At 56.7% G+C, this 24,510-nt stretch overlaps 1 protein-coding gene across 1 annotated transcript in view; it reads right to left on the bottom strand.

Moving 5' to 3' along the window:
- The window catches only part of Vipr2 (vasoactive intestinal peptide receptor 2), a 66,421-nt gene that overhangs the window by 26,560 nt on the left and 15,351 nt on the right, over window positions 1–24,510 (bottom strand). Inside the window, exons 4-5 of the mRNA XM_026380008.2 lie at window positions 22,665–22,762; window positions 2,649–2,746 (exon numbers count right to left, since the gene is read on the bottom strand). Coding sequence (XP_026235793.1) covers window positions 2,649–2,746; window positions 22,665–22,762 — 196 coding nt within the window. The remainder of the gene's footprint in view (window positions 1–2,648; window positions 2,747–22,664; window positions 22,763–24,510) is intronic.

Raw genomic sequence — 24,510 nt, 5'->3', positions numbered from 1 at the left:
AGGAGAGAGAGCTCTTCACACTGAGGTTCTGGGGTGGTAGGTGGGTAAGGTGAGGTGTTTTCAGTAAATGCATATTGAATTTGATAAGTTTCCTCTTAGTCGTCAAAGAGTGGACTCTGGAGGACACAATGGAAGGTGTGCTCCTGTCGAGCTCTTTCAGGGCACCCACAAAAGCTATGAGTCAGGGGGTTCGTGCCCAGCCCAGCACCAGGAGAGGCCTCGAGCGCCTGTCCTTGGCCAGTGCCTGTGGGCACTGTCCTTCCAGACTCCTGGGCTGTGGCCAGATTCCCTTCCTGGGGCCACAGGAGGCTCTCCAGGCCTGCAGACCAAAGCCGGACACAGTGTGCTGGCTGAATCAGGAGCCCTTTGTGACAAGCTGGGCACTGTGTGGACATGAGGCCTTCACAGCTGATGCCTGATATGCCATTCTGCATCAGTCACTAGGAGAGAGCTTTAATTAAAGCAGCAGCTCATACACCTGGAAAATACCATAGAAATGTGAGGAACACTCTTTTCATACAATAAATTTAGAGCTCAATACCAATTCACTCATCGCTCCATTAAACTCAACATTAATAAGATCAAGTTAACAGCAAGAGTCAGCAAGTTCACTTAATTTGGACAGAAAGCTTTTAAACAGTATATTTTTGCTCCAAAAAAAAATTGGTTCCAAAAAAGATGTGCTGATTTTGTCAATGTCAAGCGGAATACTGAAGGAAAATGACGTTTTGTACCAGATTCCCTTGCTAAAAGGCTTTAGTGTTCAGATGACGTTTGGCTGTGTGTTTACAGGGCCTACATGCAGACTGGGGGTTCCCAGGAGCAGGCAGCGGCCACACTGAGCTCTGCTGCACAAGCAAACTGGACCAAGACCCGCGGGCACGGGTGTGTCCCACTCTCCTGGAGTGCTCTTCCTTGGTGACAGGTTGAAACCACAGTATTTTGTATCTAATGACTTAAATAAAAGGTTTTATTAAAATTAATTTCACTGACTTCTTTTTATTTATAAATGGAGCTACTAGGACATTAAAATTACACGGGCAGCTTCGTGGTCTTCCATCGGATGCTGCCCGCCTGCCTGGCCACTGGAGGCCACAGCTCCTCTGCCCCAGCAGCCGCTGCCCGCTCTGTGTAGCCCCTCAGGACTCCCTGAGGCTCTGACAGCTTTCTCTGCTCCCCTGCAAGGTGTGCCAGGTCCACCTGTCCAGGGCATGATGATCCTCCTCTTGCACTCACAGCCTCCACTGCCCTGTCCCCTGCGGTCCCCCAGCTCGGGTGTCAGAAGCTCCTGGCCTGTTAGTGTTTTTCACCCACACCCACATCCTTTCCTGCACCTGCTCAGGTGGTGTGTGGGCTCCCGTGTCCACGCTGGCCTGCCTGGTGGGTGCTGCTATTATGCCCACCTCTGGGGTCTGCAAGACCCACCAAGTTGGTTTGAGCGCTGCATGGAGCTCGACCTTTGATGACTGCTTCCTTGGTCTCTCTGGGGTTCTGCCTGGGGAAGACCTAAGTGGGTGCTCCCTTTGACCGTGAGGGCACAGAGTGCCTGTAACACCCGCACTCACCCACTTATCACACCAGTTCACCTCAGGGACCTGGAAGGGCAGGTGCCCATCATGAGCCTGATGTCTTTTTCCTTCCCATGACTTAAAAAAGTTTCCAGGTTGTCCTTTTACATCTTGGTGGCAGTCCTCCTGACAGCCAGAGTTCTACAGGTATTTTGAGGTGTGCACTGACCCCACAGGAATGGAGTCCACATTCCCAGGACACAGCCACTTTTGTCAGGGACATTAGAACAAGCCGCCTCACCAACGCTCTTCCTGGGTCATCAAACAGGACCCATGACACGCAGAGGTGCACGTGGCCAGGACCTCCCCTCATGGCCGCTGACGGCCGCCCTGAGGCCAGCACTTCCCGGGCACAGGAGTGGGTGGCCCTGGAGCCAGCCCCTCTGTCTCCCTGGTCCAGGGTGTGTGGAGGCAGGACGAGTTGAGGAAGCCGGCAGAATTCCAGGCACGGCCCACGGAGGCCTCCTTTCCCCTCCACATTTCCAAGCTGTTCACCCTGAGGAGAGCGCGGAGAAGGCCAAGGGCCTGGGGGCTGCGGGTGCCTCAGGGTGGTGGGGTGAAAACTGGAATTCAAGCCCAGCGCTGGCTGCAAGTGTCCACCAGCCAGCAGAGGCCTGCAGAGGGTGCAGTGTGAGGGCACCAGCCAGCTCATTCTAGGCGTGTCCCCGAGGGTCCTGCTGCAGGCCTTCCGACCTACCAACATGACCCTCATGGCCATCGGGGTCCTCCATGGGCCTCATGGTGCAGTTGCTCAGAGGGCTTGAGTAACCTGCCCAGGGTCACACAGCATCTCTCGGCAGCCCAAAGGCGAGGGCGAGGCCACCGGAGCCTGGGGTTCAACAGGGCGTCACGCCTAAGGGTTCAGTGCCTGGTCGCTGAACTGCCCACCCAGGTCAGAAACCAGATATCTGGGTCACACCCGAGTGCTAGATCACACCAGTGAGCCCCTCCACAGGCACCTCATGGCTGGCAGGCAGAGGGCGCCAGGCTGCCTACCCCTCCCGCCCTCAGAGGTGCCACCCCACCTGGAGAGGTTGGCAGCCTCCCTTCTGGGCAGAACTGCCGATGTCCACTGCTTACCTGAAGAGGCAGAGGATCAAGCTTCCCGTGGCCAGAGACACCAGGGAGACGCTGTAGCCCAGGGTGTAGACGGCCTTCACCAGCACATAGAACGCGATCTGCGGGGGAGGAGAAGCACATCTGTGGCCCTGGGACGCGGGAACGTCCTCGATGCCAGGGCGTCCCCTGGACCCCGGGTCCCACTGTGACACTGTGACAGGTGCACATCTGTGGCCCTGCGACGGCGGGTCCCACTGTGACACTGTGACAGGTGCACATCTGTGGCCCTGCGACACGGGAACGTCCTAGGTGCCAGGGCGTCCCCTGGACCCCGGGTCCCACTGTGACACTGTGACAGGTGCACATCTGTGGCCCTGCGACACGGGAACGTCCTAGGTGCCAGGGCGTCCCCTGGACCCCGGGTCCCACTGTGACACTGTGACAGGTGCACATCTGTGGCCCTGCGACAGCAGGAACGTCCTAGGTGCCAGGGCGTCCCCTGGATCCCGGGTCCCACTGCTCCTGCTGGGAGGCAGGAGGGGCCCTGCCACAGTGCCATTCCCTGTGACACCAAAAGGAAACGTCACCCTTGGACACCTCACCACGTGTGACTGAGATGAGGGGAAACAGCAGGGGGACCCCAGAGGCTCTGGCTGAGCCAGGGGACCACCAGGGGCAGGAAAAGGGGTGGCCACAGACAGCTCAGGAGCCACCAGCCTGGGTGTTCGTGTGTGGGCCACGTCATGGCGGAGGACAGTGCTCCGGGTGTGGGAGGGCAGCAAGTCAGTGATGTCCCTGGTCCTGGGAGCCACGAGCCGAGCCCCCGGGAAGGGAGGCCCACCCCACGCCATCCTTCCGCAGGCCACAGGAGCAGAATCACAACAGAGCCTGGCCACAGCGAGCCTCACCCTGGGGCCTCCTCTGGCCTCCACCTCTGTCCACCCCAGCACAGAGGTGGGCGGAGGAGGGCTGGGCTGCTCCTGGGTGGCTGCAGGCCTCAGGCGGCTCCATGGGAGGAGCAGGGCTGAGGCCAAAGGCTGGCTGCTGTCCGCATCCCCAGGCCTGCGGCAGTCCCTGGGCACTTAGGGGCATTCTGAGGGAGGCGGCCTGGCGGTTCTGCTGGGTGTGGAGCCCTGAGGTGCACCCAGCAGACTCTGTCCCCATCTGCCAGCGAGGCAGGGGCAGCGGGCACACCTGAGCATGTGCCCCGAGGGCTTGGGGTGCAGGGAAGCCTGAGCGGGAGCTACAGGCCGGGAATGTCAGGATCCCCCAAGCCCTTCCTGGAGGACACCCTTGGGCACTCTGAGGTGGACTTCTGGAGAGGGAGGCCCTCAGTCTGACGCCCCTGTGTCTCAGGTGGCCCAGGGCCTCGGCCTCCCTTCAGAAGCTGCACGGCTACTCCTGGGTGCCCGCCGCATCTCTCTGCCCTGCGGGTCCCCTTCTCTCGGGTGCCGCTTGGTTCTGCGGGCCTCCCTACCTGCCCAGGGCTCTGGAGACCCCTCCCTGTGCCTCCTCAGCTCAGTGTGTAGGTGCGAACTCTGTGCTGTCACTCAATCCACACAAAACCTGGGATTAACAGGTGTTCCACACCCATAGAAGACACCCGGACAGCCAGAAAGAAGACAGGGGATGCTCTCCCAGGGACGTCCAGAGCCCACCTCACCTGCACCCCTGGCCCTGTTTGCCCAGGGTTGCTCTCAGGGCCACACTGCCTGGAGTGTAGGTCAGCAGGGTGCCACCAGCCCCTGCACATCCTATCGGACTCTTCGAGGAATGAGGTAGGAGAACACTTGGGGCAGAGCTGAGGCAGAAACCGCAGACCACAGGCCCTTGTGAAGCAGTCCACTGACCGAGCTGCTGAGGTGGAAACTGACTGTGTGTGGTCAGCCAGGCACTGTCCAGGGCTGACTTTCAAAGACCCAGGGAGAGCACTAGTAGCCGGGGAGCTCTTTCAGGGAGAGGCAGTGAGCAGCCTCTGGGGTCTCTGGGCTGTGGGGACGTGAACCTGGTCTCCGGGGACAAGAATCGGGCTGAGAAGTGGGCGCTGTGGGAATGGGTCAGGCAGACTTCCCTAGAGGGACATGCCCTGCGCACATGAGGCTGGCCCTGGGACTCCAGATCCCTGGGCACCACCTTGTCCACAGCCTGCTGCTCCAGGACTCCTCAGGACACCAGGGGCCTGCCTTGAGGGCGCCTGTCCCTTTCCTGGGCACCCTGCTCGCTGTCCCGACTCACAGGGGCCTGCCCTCCACCCGGCCCCACCTCCACCGAGGCCTGGCCCCTGGTCCACAGGGACCTCAGTAGTTAGGAAATCCTGTTGGCAAGAGAGCAGGGCTGCTGCCCGCCAGGGTCAACAGGGTGCAGGACAGCCTCAGAGGCAGCTTCCTGGGCTCAGCTCTGCCTCGCGCTGACCCAGCACCCGACCAGGGCGACTCACGGGAGGAAGGATCACATCGGCTCAAGGTGCGCTGATGCCCAGCTTGTGGCTGAAGGGCACCGGGAGGAAAGCAGCTCAGAGCAGAGTAGCCAGGAAGCAGAGGGTCAGAGAAGAGCCAGCCACAAGAGGCGGTCCCCAAGGGCAGCTCCAGTGACCCCCTCTCCCCGCCATGCCCACCTGTGGGCACCGCCTGGTCATCCATTCAGATGATCAGTCCATCACCTGGAGAGGTCACTGCTGTCATGATCCTGTCACTGCCTAAAAACTCCACCTCTGAACCTGCTCCAGGGACCAGGCCTCGACACAGGAGCCTCTTGGGGACATTTTGATCCAAACACAACACCCTGAGACCAGAGGTGGGGGCCACTAAGAATCTGTTGGGTGAGCGACTGATTGCCAGGAAACTGGCGTGAACACTACAGCAAGCGCAGGGAATGCCCAAGTCCCTGGTGCATTGAACACAATTCATGCAATTATAAAATGTGAAGGAAGAGGCAATTTGCGAAGTCAACTTATTTCCTAAATAAACTAAAAAATAAAAGCAAAGCTGAAAAGCAGCAAGTTTATTTGAAAACTGAAGAAAACAGTAAGCTCCCCACCTGCAGCCTGAAATGCCCTCCTTCCCTCTCCCAGGACAGCTGGAGGGAGCAGGAGGGAGCTGCAGGGCAGGCCCCCAGGCAGGGTGGGAAGGCTGAGGGCACGTGATGGGGAGAGCTTGGTGGTCTGCAGGACAGATCTACCGGCTAGGTCCCTAGACATCAGTGACTCTGTTTTGGTTCTGGGACTCTGCTACCGAGACAAGAAAAGTAGGAATAATGAGGAACGAGGAGATCCATACACATTCTCATGTTCCACCTAAAGAAGCTCAGCTCTGTGCTGACGAAACGAAGCCAAGAAGCGGGAGTGTCGTGGGCCGTGAGCGTCGCCCGGCCGACTGGCAACGGCAGAGAGGATGCCTTCGAAGCTGGTGAACAGCCGGTGAAAGGCCAGCCTGTGACCCGCGGCGTCCGGGCAGGCTGCGCTCTTCCTGCACAAGAGGTTCCAGCTAAGGCCAGGGTGAGCGGGGCTTGGGGACAGACCCTCAGGCTCCCTGGCTGTGGTGGATGGGCGGGACACCAGGGGCTGACCGGGTGGATGGGGCAGAGCTAGTTCAGGGTGGGGTCGCGGGGCCCATCCCCTGCAGCCCCAGGTCACCAGCCTCAGGGTGGGTTCCTGGGAGCGGGGAGGACAGAGCAGTCCCTAGGATTCAGGGAGAAAGATCCATTTCTTGGTGAGGAAATTCCTCCGTATTTGCCAGTTACTGCAAATGCATTCCCCAGAATCAGAGAGTCAAACACTGAGGTCAGGCGGGCACCTCCAGAGTGCTGGAGGCCATGTGCCAACGTGGAGGAGGTGCCACGGAAGGAGAGGCAGGAGGACGTCCACCAGGCTCTGAAAGACAGTGGGTGCCAACCAAGAATCTTAGATCCAGCAAAATTAAGCTTCAGATGTGAAGATGAAATAAAAACCTTCCGTGATAAACACAAGTTACCACAGAAAGCCTGCGCTACAGAGCATTCTTGGCAAAATATTCCATGAGAAGAAATTAAAAAAAAAAACAACAAAAATCAGCAAAGGGAGGAACCACACTAAAGAAAAAGCCAATCAAAGGAGAAACCAAGTCAAGTTGAAAACCAAAATAAACCAAAATGACTGGGAATACCCACCATATTTCAGTAATAACCCTGAATGTTAACGGCCTAACCTCATCAATTAAAATACAGAGACTGGCAGATTGGATAAAAAAAAAGACCCAACAACATGCTGCCTTCAAGGGACTCATCTCATAGGAAAAGACATCCACAGACGGAAGGTGAAAGGTTGGGAAAAAACATACCACTCCATGGACTGCAGAAGCCAACAGGGGTCTCCATCCTCAGGTCAGATAAAGTGGACGTCAAACCAAATATAGTCAGAAGGGATGAAGAAGGTCATTTCGTACTGCTTAAGGGACCCATACATCAACCAGACAAAACCATCATCAATACCTATGCCCCAAACAATGTATACCAATAAACCCTTCTCAGTTTCAAGAATCAAATAGGCCACATCACAATAGTACTGGGTGACTTCAACACCCTCTCTCACCCCTGGACAGATCTTCCAACCAAAAACTAAACAAAGAAACTACAGAACTCAATGATACAATGAATAATTTAGACTTAACAGACATCTACAGAATATTCCATCCGTCAACAAGTGAACACACTTTCTTCTCAGCAGCACATGGATCCTTCTCCAAAACAGACCATACATTATGCCACAAAGCAAGTCTAAGCAAATAAAAATATAGAGATACTACCCTGCATTCTATCAGACCATAATGGGTGACATTAGAAATCAATGACAAAATAAAAAAGAGAAGCTACTCCAACACCTGGAGACTAAACAATTCGCTACTGAATGACGCATGGATACAGAAGCCATCAGGGAGGAGATGAGAACAATTCTTAGAGGTAAATGAGAACTCTGATACCACTTATCGAAACCTCTGGGACATCAAGGCAGTGCTAAGAGGGAAGTTCATTGCATTGACCTCATTCATTAAAAGAATAAAAAGTCAACAAATAAACGACCTGACACTGCAGTCAAAGCCCTAGAAAAAGAAGAACAAACCAACACCAAAAGTAACAGAAGACAGGAAATAATTAATATCAGGGCTGAAATTCAATGACATTGAAACAAAAGAAACAATTGAAAAACTAACAAAACAAAAAGCTGGTTCTTTGAAAAAATAAATAAAATTGATAAACCCTTAGCCATCCTAACAAAAAGAAGGAGAGAGGGCTGGGGTTGTGGCTCAGCAGTAGATCGCATGCCCAGCATGCACGAGGCCCTGGGTTCAATCCTCAGCACCACATAAAAATAAAATAAAGATATTGTGCCCATCTATAACTAAAAAATAAGATATGTGAAAAAAAGGAGAGAAAACTCAAATTTCTAAGTTTTGTGATGAAAAAGGAAATATCATGGCAGACACTATTGAAATAGAGAAGATAATTAGAAACTATTTTGAAAATTTATATTCCAGTAAAACAGAAAATCCAGAAGACACTGATAAATTTCTAGAGGCATATGATCTGCCTAACTGAATCAGGACATACACAATTTAAACAGATCAATTTCAAGCAAGCAAATAGACCATACATCAAAGGTTTACCAACCAAGAAAAGCCTGGGACCAGACAGATTCTCAACCAGGTTCTACAAGACTTACAAAGAAGAATTAACACCATTAACACCAAACTCCTCAAATTATTCCATGAAATAGAAAAGGAGGGGACCCTAACAAACTCATTCCATGAAGCCAGTATCATCCTGATTCCAAAACCAGACAAAGACACATCAAAGAATGAAAACTTCAGATCAATATTCCTGATGAGCATAGACACAAAAATTCTCAATAAAAATCTGGCAAATTGCATACAAAAACATATTAAAAAGATACTGCAGCATGATCAAGTGGGATTCATCCCAGGGATGCAAGGTAGGTTCAACATACAGAAAACAATAAACATAAACATATTTCATCATATCAATAGACTTATAGACAAGAATCATATGATTATCTCAATAGATGCAGAGAAAGTATTTGACAAAATACAGCACCTCTTCATGTTCAAAACACTAGAAAAACTAGGGACAGTAGGAACATACCTCAACATTGTAAAAGCTATCTATGCTAAGCCCAAGTCCAACATCATTCTAAGTGGAGAAAAATTGAAAGCATTCTCTCTAAAAACTGGAACAAGACAGGGATGCCCTCTTTCACCACTTCTATTCAACATCGTCCTTGAAACTCTAGCCAGAGCAATTAGTAGAAAGGAATTAAAGGGATATGAATAGGAAAAGAACAACTCAAACTACCCCATTTGCTGATGACATGATGCTAAATTTAGAAGATCAAAAAAAATTCCTCTAGAAAACTTCTAGAACTCATAAATGAATTCAGCAAAGTAGCATGATATAAAAATCAATACCCATAAATCAAATACATTTCTATACATAAGCTATGAATCCACTACAAGAGAAATTAGAAAAACTACGCCATTCTCAATAGCCTCAAAAAAAAATACCTGAAAATCAATCTAACATAAGAGTGAAAGACTTCTACAATGAAAAATACAGAATACTAAAGAAAGAAATTGAAGAAGACCTCAGAAGATGAAAAGATCTCCCATGCTCCTAGATAGGCAGAATTAATATAGTCAAAAAGGCTATTCTACCAAAACTGTTATATAGATTTAATGCAATTCCTATAAAAATCCCAATGACGTTCTTCATAGAACTAGAAAAAGCAATCATGAAATTCATTTGGAAAAATCAGAGACCCAGAATAGCCAAGGCAGTCCTTAGCAAGAAGAGTGAAGCAGGAGGCATCACAATGCAAGCTGTGAACTATACCGTAGAGCAATAATAACTAAAATGGCATGGTATTGACACCAAACTAGACATGTAGACCAATGGTACAGAATAGAAGACTCAGAGACAAACCCACATAAATACAGTTCTCTCATACTAGACATACTAGGTGCCAAAAACACACATTGGAGAACAGACAGCCTATTCAACAAATGGTGCTGGGAAAACTGGAAATCCACATGTAGCAGGATGAAAGTGAACATCTCTCTCTCACCCTGCACAAAAATCAACTCAAAGTAGATCAAAGACTTAGGCAGTAGAGCAGAGACCCTATGCCTAATAGAAGAAAATATAGGCTCAAATCCTTACCACGTCAGCCTAGGATCTGACTTCCTTAACAAGACTCCTAAAGTGCAAGAGTAAAATCAAGAATCAATGAAAAGGATGGATTCAAACTAAAAAGCTTCTTCTCAGCAAAGGAAACAATCAATAGTGTGAAAAGAGCCTACAGAATGGGAGAAAATCTTCACCACACACACCTCAGATAGAGTATTAATCTCTAGAATATATAAATCTTTATAAAGAACTAAAAAATCTTAACACCAAAAAAACACCCAATCAATAAATGGACTAAGGAACTGAACACTTTTCAGAAGAAGAAATACAATCAATCAACAAACATAAGGAAAAATGTTCAACATCTCTAGTAATTAAGAAATGCAAATCAAAACGACTCAAAGATTTTATCTCACTCCAGTCAGAAGGGCAATTATCAAGAATACAAGTAATATTAAGTGTTGGTGAGGATGTGGGGAAAAGGTACTCTCGTAGATTGTGGTGGGACTGCAAACAGGTGCAACTACTACGGAAATCTGGATGGAGAGTCCTCGGAAAACTTGGAATGGATTCACCATTTCACCCAGCTATACCACTCCTTGGTTTATACCCAAAGGATTTAAAATCAGCATATTACAGTGACACAGCCACATCAATGTTTATAGCAGCTCACCATAGCTAGACTATGGAACCAACCTAGGTGCCCTTCGACAGAGGAATGGATAAAGAAATTGTGGTGCAGATACACGGTGGAATATTACTCAACCCTAAAAAAAGAATAAAATCATGGCATTTGCAGGTAAATGGATGAAACTAGAGAATGTCATGCTCAGGGAAATAAGCCAATCCCGCCAAACCAAAAGCTGAATGTTTTCTCTGGTAAGTGGATGCTGATCCATAGTGGGGTAGGGAGATGGGGAGAATGAAGGGATTTTGGATTGTGTGGAGGGGAGTGAGAGGAAGCTGGGGTTGTGGAGATGGAAGGACAGTGGACTGAGACAGAGGTCGTCACCCCACATACACGTCTGACTGCACTGGTGGGTGACTGCACCGTGTGCTCCACTTGGGCCCATGTGTCAATGCATCTACTGTCAAACAAGTACACTGATCAATTCTTAAAAAATGGGTGAGTGCTAAAAGGGGGTGATGCACAAGTGCCCTGGACACTGGAGACCTTCACTCTGACGAGTGGCCACTGGGAGAGGCCCTGGCAGAGCGTCCTGGCCTGGCTCGGGCTCCTGCAGACGACGCATGATGCTCCTGAGGCAACTCAGTCTCCTTTCTGCGCTGGACCCCGAGTGTCCATGACCTCGCGGTCAGCCACCCAAACTCCGTGAACACGACTCCCCCAGCCCAGGGAACTCTGCCCGTGACCCCGCTGGCCCTGGAGACAGGGCGCGTGGAGGCAGGGCCGCCCGTGACCTGAGAGTGTGGCCGCTCCCTCCTGCCCCTGGGGTGGAGGCTCCCTGGGCCCGCCCCCTCAGCCGGCTGCCCCCTTCCTGTTCTCCTGGGCCTCTGCTCTTCCCCTCCGGTGCTCCCTGCAGGACCTGCTGTCTTCCGGGTTTCCATGGCCACAGGACGCTGACACTCAGGCAGGAACTCCAGCCTCTCTGGCACCTCCAGACCCTGGCCCCGGCCTCTCCACGTCTACCTGTGGTTCTCAGGAGCTGGTGCCAGCGGCTGTCTCTGCAGCACACGACCCCTGAGCTCCAGCACCTGGCCCCTGACCTCCGGTCTCCAAGCTTCACAACGGCTGGGCCCAGGAGCCTGCAGGCTGCAGGGCATGGGTCTTGGTTGGGGCTGGGGCCCTGGTGGGTTGAAGGTTCCAGGTGAGCGGGTGGCTCCTCTGGGACCAGGAGGCATGACGGCACCTGTGGTTCTCACTGTGGGATCCAGACCAGCAGCACCAGCTGCTCCTGGGAACTTGCCAGAAACTGGCCCTCAGCCCCTAGTGCTGCTGTGCCAGAGACGGGGTGCGGTGGGGCAGCCACCTGCTGTCTACAGGCCCTCGTGTGCCAGGGCACAAGGCTCCAGGTGGTCTGCAGGGCAGAGGGGTGACCCTCAGTCCCCCAGGCTGGCCCGGAGTCGGGCTTGGTGATGAGCAGGCCCTCCTCTCTCCAGCCTCCTGCCACCTCCCCACAGGCCGTCCTCGCTGCCTGCTGTCGGGGCTCCGTCTCCCAGGAAGCAGGCCCTGGAGGGCCGTGTGCGTCCCCCACACAGGCTGTGGGAGTTGCAGCTCTGAGCTTTCCTGCTTGTGAGTCGGCCTGATTCTGGTGGAGAAGGTCTTTCTGGAACTCCACCTCAGGAGGACCTGCGAAGAGGGCCCAGGCCGGGCCCGGGCAGGCTCCCCCATCAGCCTGGCTTCCCATCGCTCTGCCTCCGGTCGTGGGGACCGTCGGAGGAGGCCCACCACCTAGCAGCTGAGGTTAAGATGCCGGGTTCTGCTGCCACACCACGGCTGGAGGCAGCAACCAGGAGCAGGCCGGTGAACACCAGCAGTTCTGGGAGGAGGTCTCCTGCTTCAGGGACCCGGGCGTCATTTCCCACCTGATATTTAAGTTAACCGTGGCCTCCCTGAGTGTGTAGCCTCTCAGGATGATCCTCCAGTGGCACTGCGGCCTCCAGGGAGGGAGCTGGAGGCCTGGACATGAGGTGACCCTTCACACCCATCTTCACCACCCGGCAACGGTGGCCCACTGAACCCTGCCAGAGCTGCCCTCCCTGTGGCTCAGTGCTGTCTACCCACTCCTGGATGGGGCAGAGGGACCCAGGGCCGTGTCCTCAGGCTCTAAGGGGCACTAACACCAGGACACCACCTGTGGACTCATGGCTGGACGGGCCGAGATACATGTCACAACCCACGGGAGACGTTCACTTACATGGAATGTGCATGTATTCGGCACCCCCCATCACGAAGTAGCCATGTCCAAGGACAGGCCCTGTCCACGCTCCCTGAGAGCTGGTGGGGTGTGGGGTGGGCAGGGGAACACAGCTGGCCAGTGCTGAACTGACTCCAGGCCCCCAGGAGAGGGCCCCCAACTATGAGCGGAGCAGCTCCTCTGGGGCTGCTCCCTGACCTCCGAAGCCAGCTGCAGACAAGGGCCGCCCAGGGTCCCCAGCCCTGTCTCTCCAGGACCTCCCAGTGCTGCAGCAGGGGTCACGTGCCAGGACACGTGCCACACCAGCCCTCTGCAAACCCAGAGTCTCACCCAGGGTGGTGGGCTGGTACAGGCCACGGTCCTGGGACTGCCAACAGCCCCTGGTCCCCTGTGAGCCAGCTATGTGGCGGGCCCTGTCCACAACCCAGCAGTGGCTTTGACGCCTCTTCAGTGGGTAACCACCAACATTTTAAAAAAGGAAGCCGGGCTCTGCCTTCTCGCTGGACACTTGAGCTGCTGGCCACTGGAGGGGTGGATGCTCCACCTGCCATCTGCCACCTGCCACCCTGTTTGGGAAGATGGTTTCTTCCAGAACCTTCTAGATCTGATCCACTTATCCACCTACCAACACACCTCACTGGGTGCTGTGGGTGCAAAAGAACAACCTCCTGATCCTCAGATGGTATCTGTCCACCCCGAGGTAGCCCCGAGGACTCCTGTGACGGGGACCGAATTCTGCAGCAGCAAAAGTGCAGAGCAGAGGAGACCAAGTGCCAAAGCCCAAGAGGCGAACTCAAGGCAGGAACCTCAGGGGCGGTGAGGACGTGACAGGCGGGGGGCACGGAAGCCTGGAGGGTGGCGCTGGGCAGGGAAAGCCAGGTCCTGGGTGCAGGAGAGCAGGGGCTCTGTCTGTCCAGCCACGGCCCCCGGCTCCCCGAGTAGCACAGTGCTTGGCTCAGGTCCTCAGCTCCCGCAGGGAAGGTGGAGGGCTGTGTGGGCTGGCCACGCCTGGTCCTGCTCCTGGGCCCTCTGTGATCGCCTCTCAGTGCAGAAAAGGCTGATCATGTTTGCCTTCCTGGGGCCTCGGGGCATCCTGGCCTGTCCAGTGGCCCTGCATGGTGCTGGCCCCAGGGCAGGGGCAGGAGGGATGGGAGCTGGAGATGAGCATCGGCCCTGGGCCCCTGACCACCTGTGTCCCAGGGGGCAGGGAGGTCCTCAAGGGCAGGGGCCGTAGCTTCCTTCAGACCCTCGGACATCTCAGACCTCAGGGACGGCCCCCTCATGGGAACATCCCTGGTTCCATTATCTCCTCAGGGTGCCTGGGGTCTGTCAGACTTTCCTGAGGCTCGGGTGCCTTACTGGGACTCGGGAGGACCTAATCACCAGCTGGTGACAGTGGAGGAAGCCATGGTTCTGGAGAGTTCTCAGCAAAGCGTCTGGTACGAGTGCCTGCTCCACCACACCTGCTCAGGAGATGGGCCGAATGGACGCAGGGTTCTGTGACTCTGGAACAGAGACCAGTTCCTCTGTTTTCCCGCACCTCGTGGAGGAGCAGGTGGGCATCACACCACACAGTTGAGGTGCGCAGCACTGCGAGGGTAGCCCTGGGCTCAAGGACGAGGGCCGCTGGGCTGCAGGCGGGTCTAGGAGGGGCCCAGGGTGCCACACGGCCCCAGGACGCTCCCTCATCCCTCCTGGGTGCCGAGATTCTCCTCGAGGGAGGAGCTGGTGACCTGGTCTAGATAATTCCACACACAGGTCCCCTGGAGAGGTGGCCGTGGGAGGTCAAGATGAGCTGCTGCCAGGGCTGGGGAGAGGGGGAGGTCCAGAGGGTTCCAACAGCGCGGGTCCCTTTGGTGCTGCCTGGGAACACCCTACTCATGCACATGTCCGAGCGTGACCACCAGGAGCAAGCCCCAGGCGGACCCAGGCTCCAGTGGGCAGTGTGTCATCAGGCCCAAAGATCTCCAGTGAGACACGTGCACACCCTCTGAAGGACAGGGAGCTGGGCCTGGGAGGGAGCCGCCGACCCGAGCTTGGGCTGAGGCCTGTGTAAAACCACTCCAAACCTCACCAACCCACGTGAGGACGCAGGAGCCAGGCAGGCTGGGGGAGAAGCTGGGCTCGGGCAGTGTGGGGTTGAGCTTGTGTTGGTGGGTGCCCTCAAGGAGCTTTTCCCGCACAAATTGGCAGACCTTGTGGGAGGAGATGTTTTACCCTGGGGGCCAGTGAGAAGCCAAGGTGCTCGGGTCAGCCAGTGGGAAGCAGGGGTGTGGACAGACCCAAGCTCACCCCGCACCGGTGTTCTGCCCACAGGGCTGTGGTCTCTGGTGCGGCTGAGTGTGCACAGTGAGAAGCTTGTTTCCTGGGAGGCTGTCCCTCCATGGGCCGGCTGTCCACTGATTCTCTGACGCAGGCGCCCAGGCCCCTCAGTCCTGTGCAGGCCCTGACCTGGCTGTGCTCTCCCAGCAGGACTCAGACCCTCCTTCCTCCTCCTTCAGATGCACGATGGGACCTGGCTGTGCAGGGCAGCAAGTCACAAAGGCAGAAGTCACCAGGGGTCTGGGACGGCCAGCAAGGTCAGGTAGGTGAGGCTCCAGGCGCTGTCCCCGGCTCTGGTCTGAGGTGGTCAGGAGGTCAGGCAGGCGTCTCAGGTGGAGGAAGATCGCTCTGTCAGTCCTGACTGCAGGACAGACTCCGAAACAAAGGAAGCCAAGGCCGCCCAGAGTGCCTCCTGCGACAGGCCCAGGCTGCGATCCCAGAGGTATCCTGGTGGGAGTGCAGAGGCGCAGGGCTGGGGGCAGACAAGGGTAGTGGCCTGGCTCCTGCAGGCAGACCGCATGAGCATGTGCTGTTCTTCTGGGACCACTGGCGGGGAGCCGTGGTGTCCCTCGCCCTGGGCATCCCTCACCTTGGGTGTGCCAGAGAGCTCCAGCTCACGCCCCCAGCCTCTCTCCTTCCCTGCAGCGATTCCTGTTGGTGACAGTGCCTCTGTGTGGGGAATGCTGGGTGCTCCTGTCCAGTCTCATGGGTCACTGCGTACAGCGTGGAGGCAGCAGTGTGTGCCCCAGGAGGGGAGGCACATGCACGCCAGGGCTCCTTGCAAGTCAGCGGAGGACACAGAGCCTCGGAGCCCTGCTGCAGTTTCCCCCAACACTCACCGAGAGTCGGAACATGAGAACTAGTCTTGATGATGATCGTCTGGCCATGTATCCTCCTCCTCGTGGTCGAGACCCGTCTGTCCCCTGGCCTGTCCCTGATGGTAGCTGCACTTGACCTCATGGGCTTGGGGTTAGATGAGGTCGTCGACACAGGCTGACCTTGGTGGCTGACTCCAGGCTGACAGGAAGGGCATTCTCTTGATGATGTGGAGGCTGAAGCCTGTCTAGCCTGACAAAGCCCCCCCTCCTGGGTGAAAACCGTCTCAGCTCCCTTTGCACAAGCCACTTCACCAGGAGCCCGGGGCCTGCACTCTGCACACGCCTTGGAGCCTGGTGGGGTCTCCCCCACCCGGCAGGGGTATGGACAGTGCAAGCAAGGGGCCTGCGGACAGAGAGCAGGCCCCGTACAGATCTGCCCCCATCTGCGCAGGCGATGCCAGGACATAGCCCAGCTGCCATCCAGCTGTCTGCCTGGCTCTGTCTTCAATGTGGAACCCTGCTGCCCAGCCCAAGGGTGCTGGCCCTCCACCTCTCCCTGTCTGCCTCCCAACCAGGCTGCTCTCCTCAGATCTCTCTCTCCCACTGTGGAAGTGGCCTGTGGCTGAATCCAGGGGAGTGTGGGCTCCCCTGGGGCCCTAAGCAGGCACAGGTCGGAGGAGGCCCAAGACACAGCCACAGGCAAAGCTCAGCTCCATGAGCCTGGAGCTACTGCCACGGAGGCGAGGGAGTGAGTCCGCCTGTTAGGGCCGGGCCTCTCCTGGAGAGGCAGATATCCTGCTGTGGACAAGGCTGACCTCCCGGGCAGTGCTGATCCTGCCCCGGGACGGAGCTCTGCAGCACCCTGCCTGTGGGGAGCTGCAGGTCTCAGAGCGGCACGGTGTGCCATCAGGGGCTGCCAGGCCTGTGAGCGCGTAATCACCACGTTCCCGTCGCTGCACCTGATTTTAAGTAGCTACGCTGAGTGTTCCTTTCTGGTGGTGGCTGAGGGCAGAGGGGATTTTATTTTTAAACCTACGCATGACATTTCTGAGGTAAAGAAACAGCCACAGAAATTCTGTAGAACTTTATCCCACGGAGACCTATATTTGTGTATAGAGTTTATGATTAAAAAAAAAAAGGAGAAATTAGCTGACTGGAATTGGGGACTTTTACATTACTACGAAGTATTCTGATCTTTGCTTTAAAAAAATGTACCTGGCAGATCACCTGGATCTAATTCCAGACAAACCAGATGGTCATTTAACACCATCACTGACTGACACTATGGAATGTCGGAATCATGAAGGGGTGACAGGGTGCTCCTGGCGGGGGCCTGAGGAGCCACCATGGTGCAGTGGCACATAGTGACTTGTTGTAGAGACACTTGGGAGAGAGCACAGAGCCCAGGGAGGTGGCAGATGAGACAGCTGCACTGAGGGTGCAGAGCACAGTCTTGTTCTCACTCACCCTGACTCCTGAGGGACCGGCCTCCCACCTGGAGTGGACCTGCAGGGCCACAGGAGGGTTCAGGGAGCAATGGCCAGGACTCGGCAAAGGCTGAGGACAGGGAGCCAGCCCACACCCTGTGCCCCTGCCGTGCTCTGCCGACTACATTCCAAACATGCTCTAAGAGGACCCTGAGAGGGCTGGACAGCACGTGTGAGCCCTGGGCTCCATCGTCAGCACCACATAAAATAAACAGATAGAATAGTGTGTCCATCTATAAATAAAAAATTATTAAAAAAGAAAAAAGAAGATCCGTGAGGCTCAAAGTGATAAGTTCCCCACCAACCTGTCTACGCCCAGAGCTGAAGGACCAACTTGACGTAGATGTACTATTTTTTGAGATCTTAAAATTTTGTTTTATTGAAATACAAAAGTAATATGTGCTCACTTTTTTAAATATAGAAAATACAGCAGAAGGGCTTTTAAAAGGGGGACACGGTGTTAAAGTGGCTGGTGTTTCTGCCTTCACCCGCAGTTTCCCCATGTCCTTGTCACTTGCTGGCATCCTGTCCACGCCCTCTGGTCCCAGATCCCAGGACGTGACACAGGGAGAGACCCCTCAGGGCCCTTCCTTCTTCTCTGTCCTGGGCCTCAGCAGACCACCCAGCCCCTAGAGGACAGGATGTGTCTCTGCCCTGTCCTCGTTCCTTCTGGGGACCCTGAAGCCTGTGCTGAGGCTGAGTGAGAGCCCCCGACGGCCCAGGAGCAGCCGCTGTCGCTCAGGCTGGCTCCCTGCCTGCTCCCGCCAAGCCTCCTCCCTCCATCATGGCGCCCACTGCACACTGAGGGTCCTGGGAGGTGGCTGCTGTTCCACACTGTCCCAGGGGCTGGCCACAGAGCCAGCTGCTGCTGTTCTATGAGAGGTCACTCACACACAAGGGGCCAGCACCCGGAGCACAGCCTCAGCCAAGCACAGCCGCACCCTGTCCGTGCAGAGCCAGGCAGGACCTCACCCACACTGCCCTCGAGGGTCACACCAGCCCAGAAGCTCCCAGGCCTGTCTCCTGCAGGCCAGTTTCCCTCCGCGCCCATGGCTGCCTGCACCTCCAGGCTGACTGTCACCCTACAGCTGTACCCTCGCCTGTCCCTGGCATGTGGTGTCTGCGGTTTACCTAGCTTCCCTGCCACCCTGTCCTCTGGCCTTGAGGTGCCTCACTCACTGCGTGCAACTGTTAAGCGCCAGAGGCACAGGGCCACTCAACAGCAGCACCACCTGGCCCCTAGTGTTTCTGGTCCTGGGACCTTTCTGCTTATGACACAGGCCAGTCTCAGGGCTCCTGTGGGCAGCTCTGGGTCCCACTCTGCCCACCCACCCAGGTCCCTGGCCCAGGTCTCCATGCCCCTGTTGTCCCTGGCTGGTGTAGCATCCGGGATCCCCTTGATCTCCTGCCACTGGCCACCTGGAACACGGCTTGCACCTCGAGGAGAAAGACAGATGCTGCTGCTGGGGCCCTGGAAGCTGGAATCGCTGTGGGAACCAGCAGCACATAGGGCTCTGGGTGAGTCCCCTGGGGCTTCTTGGCCACTTCAGGGCTCCTGGCCTGTGTGCATGAGCTGGGGAGCGGAGCCCTGGCAGGTGGCTCACAGGGCCTCTGCTGCGTGCCTCCTGACAAGCCGGGACCATGGTGTGCCCCCAGGGCTGCTCCAGGTGGGTGCCTGCACAGGGTGCCGGCAGCATCAGTGCTGAGCTGAGCCTCAGTGACCAAGAGCCTCGGGGGAGTGAAGTCGGCGCCGGAGGGAGAGCTCCCGGGCAGGAGCTGGGAGGAGAGGGCACACATATTTTTAGGAATATGGCATAATCTGGAAGAAATGCATCCACTTGATACATGGAGGCCTGAAGTGCCAAACAGTGCGTGGCTAAATTTAGCCGATGTGGTCTTTGTTTCAGAACTGCACAGGCAAGGCACGGCGGAGGCTGCGGGCAGACCCCTGGCAGGCCGGCGTGCTGCATCCGCGTGGCCTGGTCGTGAGGGGGGAAGCAGCGGGAGTGCCCAGTGGGGCCTCAGGATCAGCTGCCGCACCCCCTCTCGTGTGTGCCCGGAGGAACCTCCCAGACAAAGGAGGGCTGCTGACCCGGGGTCGGGAGCAGGGCTCAGCCCTACCGCACACCACCAGCAGGGCTCTCCCCGTGTGCAGACCTGGAGCCCCCCGAGCAGCGCCTCTCCAGAGCTCCTCAGACCCGACGGAGGCGGCTGAGGCCCAGGGAACAGGCTGCACACTCTGCTTGTGTCCCCTTGGCCAGATGAGGCCCAGGTGGGGAGGCTCCTGTTGGTTCTTGTGCCAGAGGCCCTGGGCCCACACCTGGCTCCTGTGGGGACGTCCGGTGGGACTCCACTTGGTTTTCTGGATCTTTGGCACACAGTGAAGCCTGTGGTTTCTACAGAGGTTGATCTTCTCTTGAGTTTAGTTATTTTGAAACCTGTGATGACCGCACACTGACGGCTGATCTTGACTGTGTGAGTGGGAATCCAAGGAAAATACCAATCTGGGAAGAGAGCGGAAGACTGAAGAGAGGAGCAGGAGCTGGGGGACCCAGGGGGTGGCCACCTGGGGACGCTGCCTTGTGCTCACCTGCGGGGGACCGGACTCAGGTGGCACACACTGTGTGGCCCCCTGGCCTTGCGCTCCGGGTCTGAGCCATTGTTATCCCCTAATACTCCAAGTATCCAAAGTATTCAAAGAGCACCAACTGCACCCAGGGAGGACGCCTCGCTGGTCTTGGGCCGTCATCTTTATTGCCTTCTCATATTGAAGTGTTTTGACTCTCTAATCCCTTACCAGGAAACGGGCATTTAGGGCACTTGCAGAGTCTCTGAAGTATTAGTGGAGAGCGAGCTCCTCAACTAGACAGACGCACGGGAGCAGACACCGGGCCACACGCAGGCGGCTTCAGCTTCGAGCCCTATGAGCAGGACCAAAGGACAGGGAGGGGTGTCCCCAGAAATGACCCCTGGTGCCACCCAGAGGGTCAGGAAACCAGGGCCTGTCTTGCCTTGAGCTGCGACTACCACGGCGGGTGCCCTCCCTGGTCATTCTTCATGACCTGGGGACGAGCTCGGGAGGCTCCCAGGGCACCTTCGTGCCCTATGGAGTGCATCCCTGAGGCTTGGGCCATGACCCCTGGGACCTGCGCCCAGTTCTGGATGGACATTGCTGGTAAGGCCTCAGGACAGTGCTTGGCCCCAGCAAGTGTCCTGCTGTACTCAGAGCTCAGCCGCGAGGGGTAGCTGCGTGGTGAGGCTCAGTTTTGGGGCTGTGCATGGCAGGTGATCCACCACCCCTCTGCCTTCAGAAACCCTGGGACTCCTGGTCACTCCTGGTCTGCAGCCCCGACATCTGGCTGAATCTCAGGGTTTGGACCCAGGTAGGAAGGTCACTGCCAAAGTCACCCCACTCCATAGCCATTGCCCCTGCTCTGGGTCAGAATTCAGGGCCTCAGCAAAGAGCCTTCTCTCCACAGAACAGCCCCTTGGCTGGGGTGGAAGCCTTGTTCTCAGAGCCTATGAGTGGACTCCTGGAGAGACCCTGAGTCCACTCTAACCCCCGTGGAGATGTTGTGAACTCACAGGCAGCACGTGCAGGGCCACTCTGGCTCTGAGCTGGGTTCTCTGTTGGGACCACTGCAGTGAGTCCATCAGCTGCTGAGGTGAGGGGCTGAGGCCCGAGGCCTGGCTCTGGTGTCTGCTCCTCCCAGGAGCACACACAGAGGCTCACGCTCGGCCTCCTGTGCGGGACCAGGGCAGCGAATATGGGGTCCAGAAGCACAAAAGGAACCAACACTGGTGCACCTAGGGGTGGCACTGCAGGTGCTGGCTGCACCCTAGCCCTGGGACCTGGCCCTGGGACCTGGCCGAGGCGGGGAGTCAGTGACATTAACTCCAGTGTGCCTGTCGTCACTGAGTTCAGAACATACGATGGCCCCGGACACTCGACAGCTCTCTACATCTGAGAGGCCAGTGCCACCAGAGGCCACAGGCTCTGGGGACAATGCAGAAAAGCTAATGGTGGTGATTAGCATCACGGAGCAGGGCCCTCACAGGACCAGAGGGGCAGGCAAAGGAACCCTTTCCCTCCCTCCCCTGGATCTCCTTCCTGTCTTCCCTGGAGCACAGGACACAGCCCAGGTCCAGCCATGACTGGCAGGGGCTGAGCTGGGGTAGCCCAGGCTCCTGGGCCCAAGAGATGCGAGTGGACACTCAGGTCATAAAGTGGGAAAAACAGAAGTAAAATTTCAGTTGCTCCAAGTGCTGCCTCCCTCTGAGTGAGGAACCCAGGACACACAGTGGGCTCTTCCTCCACCGACCCTGGACCCACGCAGTAGGACGACTAGCAGGAGCGTCCAGCCCCGGTGGGGATGTCAACCCACACAGCACAGAGGGCAGGGCCGGGGTGACCCAGTCCTACAGGAAAGCCAGTGCGGGCACTAGGGAGCCTGGCCTCCGGTCTCTGGCAGGGCCCCCTGAGGGTGTGCAGCACAGAGTTCTCTGTGCCTTCTCTGACCCCGGCTTTTCCTCTAAGACCCAGAGAGGCCACAGTGGTCCTTGAGCTCACCCACCCCCCCTCCACCCCTCAGGCAGGTGGGTCTCCCAACCCTGAGGACAGTGCTGACCCAGAGAGACTTCCTTTCTTCAGTGGGAAGAGAACTGGCTTTGAACTGAAGCCCTAGAGAAGAAGAAGGGAGAGCCCCAGGAGCCGGGAGGTGGGGAAGGAGCCCTGCCGGGCCTTGGAGAGGCCCCCACGAGGGAGGGCCAGCAGCCTGCCCCCTGCAGTTCTCAGGCCAGCACCTCTCTGTGCAGGCTGGTGGTCTGAATAGGGGCCTGCAGGTTTACCAGGTGCTCACCCACCGGGGCAGCCAGGAAGGGACAGAGGCTGAGGGCAGGGACAGCGAGTGGCCTGGGGGTGAAGTGAGCCACAGCGGTGGGCCTGGGCACAATTGGGCTGGGCAGATGTTGGGGTGGGGTGGACTCACTCCACACAAGAATGTCGTCAGCTACTCTGGAACACAGTGCCCCAGGCCCCCTTGGAAACGCAGCCACGAACGCGCACCACCAACCGGAGGGTCACTGCCACCCGGCCCAGGCCCAGCGAGACCAAGATGAACCAGCCAAGGTCGGAGGCAGCCTGGGGCTGGGGAAGGGCTGGTCTGGTCACACCTGGCAGGCTTGGGGCTAAGCTGCGGGCGGCAGACCAGACCCAGGATGGTGAGGGGACACAGGAGGAGCTGTGCTGGTCCAGGTGGAGGAGAGCTGAGCCCACCCGCCAGGCCCACCCTCCTGCCCGCCAGGTGCCATGGCCAGGACTGGACAGGGGCCGCTCTGTGCGGCTGGGGGAGGCCCTACCTGGCCCTCGTCCTCGGGGTCACTGTAGCCGCAGGCCTCGATGAAGTCAGGAAATGCCTCCGACCACCCGTCACTCGTGCAGTTTTTGCTTATGTTTCCTGGAAAGTGAAGTTCAGACGTTTTACCACAGGTCCACAAAGACGTCCCTGTGTGCTTCTCTAGTCAGCAGACTCCACGGAGGCCGCCTTTCACAACCTGCCTAGAGTAGGCGGGGCCCAAGAGATGCGAGGGGACACTCAGGTCATAAAGTGGGAAAAACAGAAGTAACATTGCAATTGCTCCAAGTGCTGCCACCTTGGAGCAGAATGAAAATCTTGGCAGATTCCATGTCCTGCCACCTTAAGAGGCAGTTATAGCCAGGCCCGGTCACTCTGGAGCCTACCGCCAGGTCTTGCCTGTCCTGCCTGGCTCCTGGTCCCCCCTGCTCCTCGCCTGCCCCCAATCTGCACTGCCAAGAATTGAGTGCTGGGGCTCCACATGGCCGCGGCTGGATGGAGGTGGGTAAACTGCAAGGACAAAGGCAGCTGTGATGGTAAAATCCCACCTCTCCACCCGGACAGTCCACCACTGGTTCTCGGCCCAGAATTGCAGTGTTCCCTGATGACAAGCTGGTGACCTTGGAGAAGCCCACACAGAAGAGTGGGTGGCCCCTGCCAGGGTGGGGTGGGAAAACTGAGCACCCCCAGTCCTTGGGCAGAGCCGGTGCTCATCCATGTGCACCCCCACTCTGTAGGGCTGCTGCCCTCCTGGGCTGACGGAGCCCAGGGCCCAGGGCCTTCGGGTCTTGCCTCATTCGTTTCCAGGGAACCTGGGGGCAGGTGGGAAGGCCAGGTCCCAGAGGTCAGACGACACTGAGGGGAGACAGGCTCAGTGCTTCAGGAGCCCTGACTGCTGCATCCACCTGCTCAGTGGCCGAGAGGAGTCGGACACAGCCACAGGCAAGTCCCTCCTTCTTGGTGCCACCTGCCGAGCAGCTCCTGCCAGGCGGGTGGCAGAGCGGCCCAGCCTGCCTGGCCCGACTGTAGGTTTGAGAGAGTGTGGCCTCTGGGACCTGCTGGGCCTCCCGAGGTCTCTCTCAGGGCCTCCCTGGGCCCAGGGGCTGGCTGGGCCTCGACTGCTTGCTGGCTCTGTGCATGGACTTGGATTTCCAGGACAACATTCAGTAGAGAAGTAACTGGATGGATGGAAAGTTTAAAAGGCCAGATTATCTAGACTGTTCAGGTCCTGAATTGGAGGGGCCATGCCGGGCGAGCTCAGCCCGAGGGCTGCCTGTGAGGCAGCAGGCTCCTTCCTGCTCGCTCTCCTCCTCCAACCACGCCCAACACTCTCTTCTCCAGGTTTAGCCCCAGCACCTGCCAGATCAGAGCAATCCCCCACCTCCCTGTCTGCAGGTGCGTCTTCCACGCTGGCTTTCCAGGTGGGTTTCTCCAGGTTACGAAGATCTGATCACTTATGAAAACAAGGCAAGCGCTCCTCTAAGCACCCACTGGGCAGCATCTCCAGGTGCACAGCAAGCCCCAGGACAGGGCCCAGGGCAGCTTCCAAGGCTCTGCAGAGAACTCAGACCTCAGGGATGTCAGACTGGTCAGCACAGTGGGGCCCGGGGCTGAGCCTTCAGATGTCCCCTCCTGCCAGAATCACAGCTCCACAGGGCTGTCTCCGCCCCTCTGGACCAAGATGCTCTCTGGGGACTGTGGGAACCCAGCCCGCAGGCTCACAGGGACCCACTGAGCCTCTTTCCTCTCCACCCCTGGCTCCCACCCCTGCACAGTCCCCAGGCTGTGGCTCTCCTGTGTCTGCCAGGCCTGGCCCCTCCCTGCCACCTGCCCTGCTGCCCACGTAGGTG

Source organism: Urocitellus parryii, chromosome 3, assembly GCF_045843805.1.
Source record: "Urocitellus parryii isolate mUroPar1 chromosome 3, mUroPar1.hap1, whole genome shotgun sequence".
NCBI classification, from domain to species: domain Eukaryota; kingdom Metazoa; phylum Chordata; class Mammalia; order Rodentia; family Sciuridae; genus Urocitellus; species Urocitellus parryii.
The sequence above is the reverse complement of the archived record's forward strand: the minus strand, read 5'-3'. Positions and strand labels throughout refer to the sequence as shown.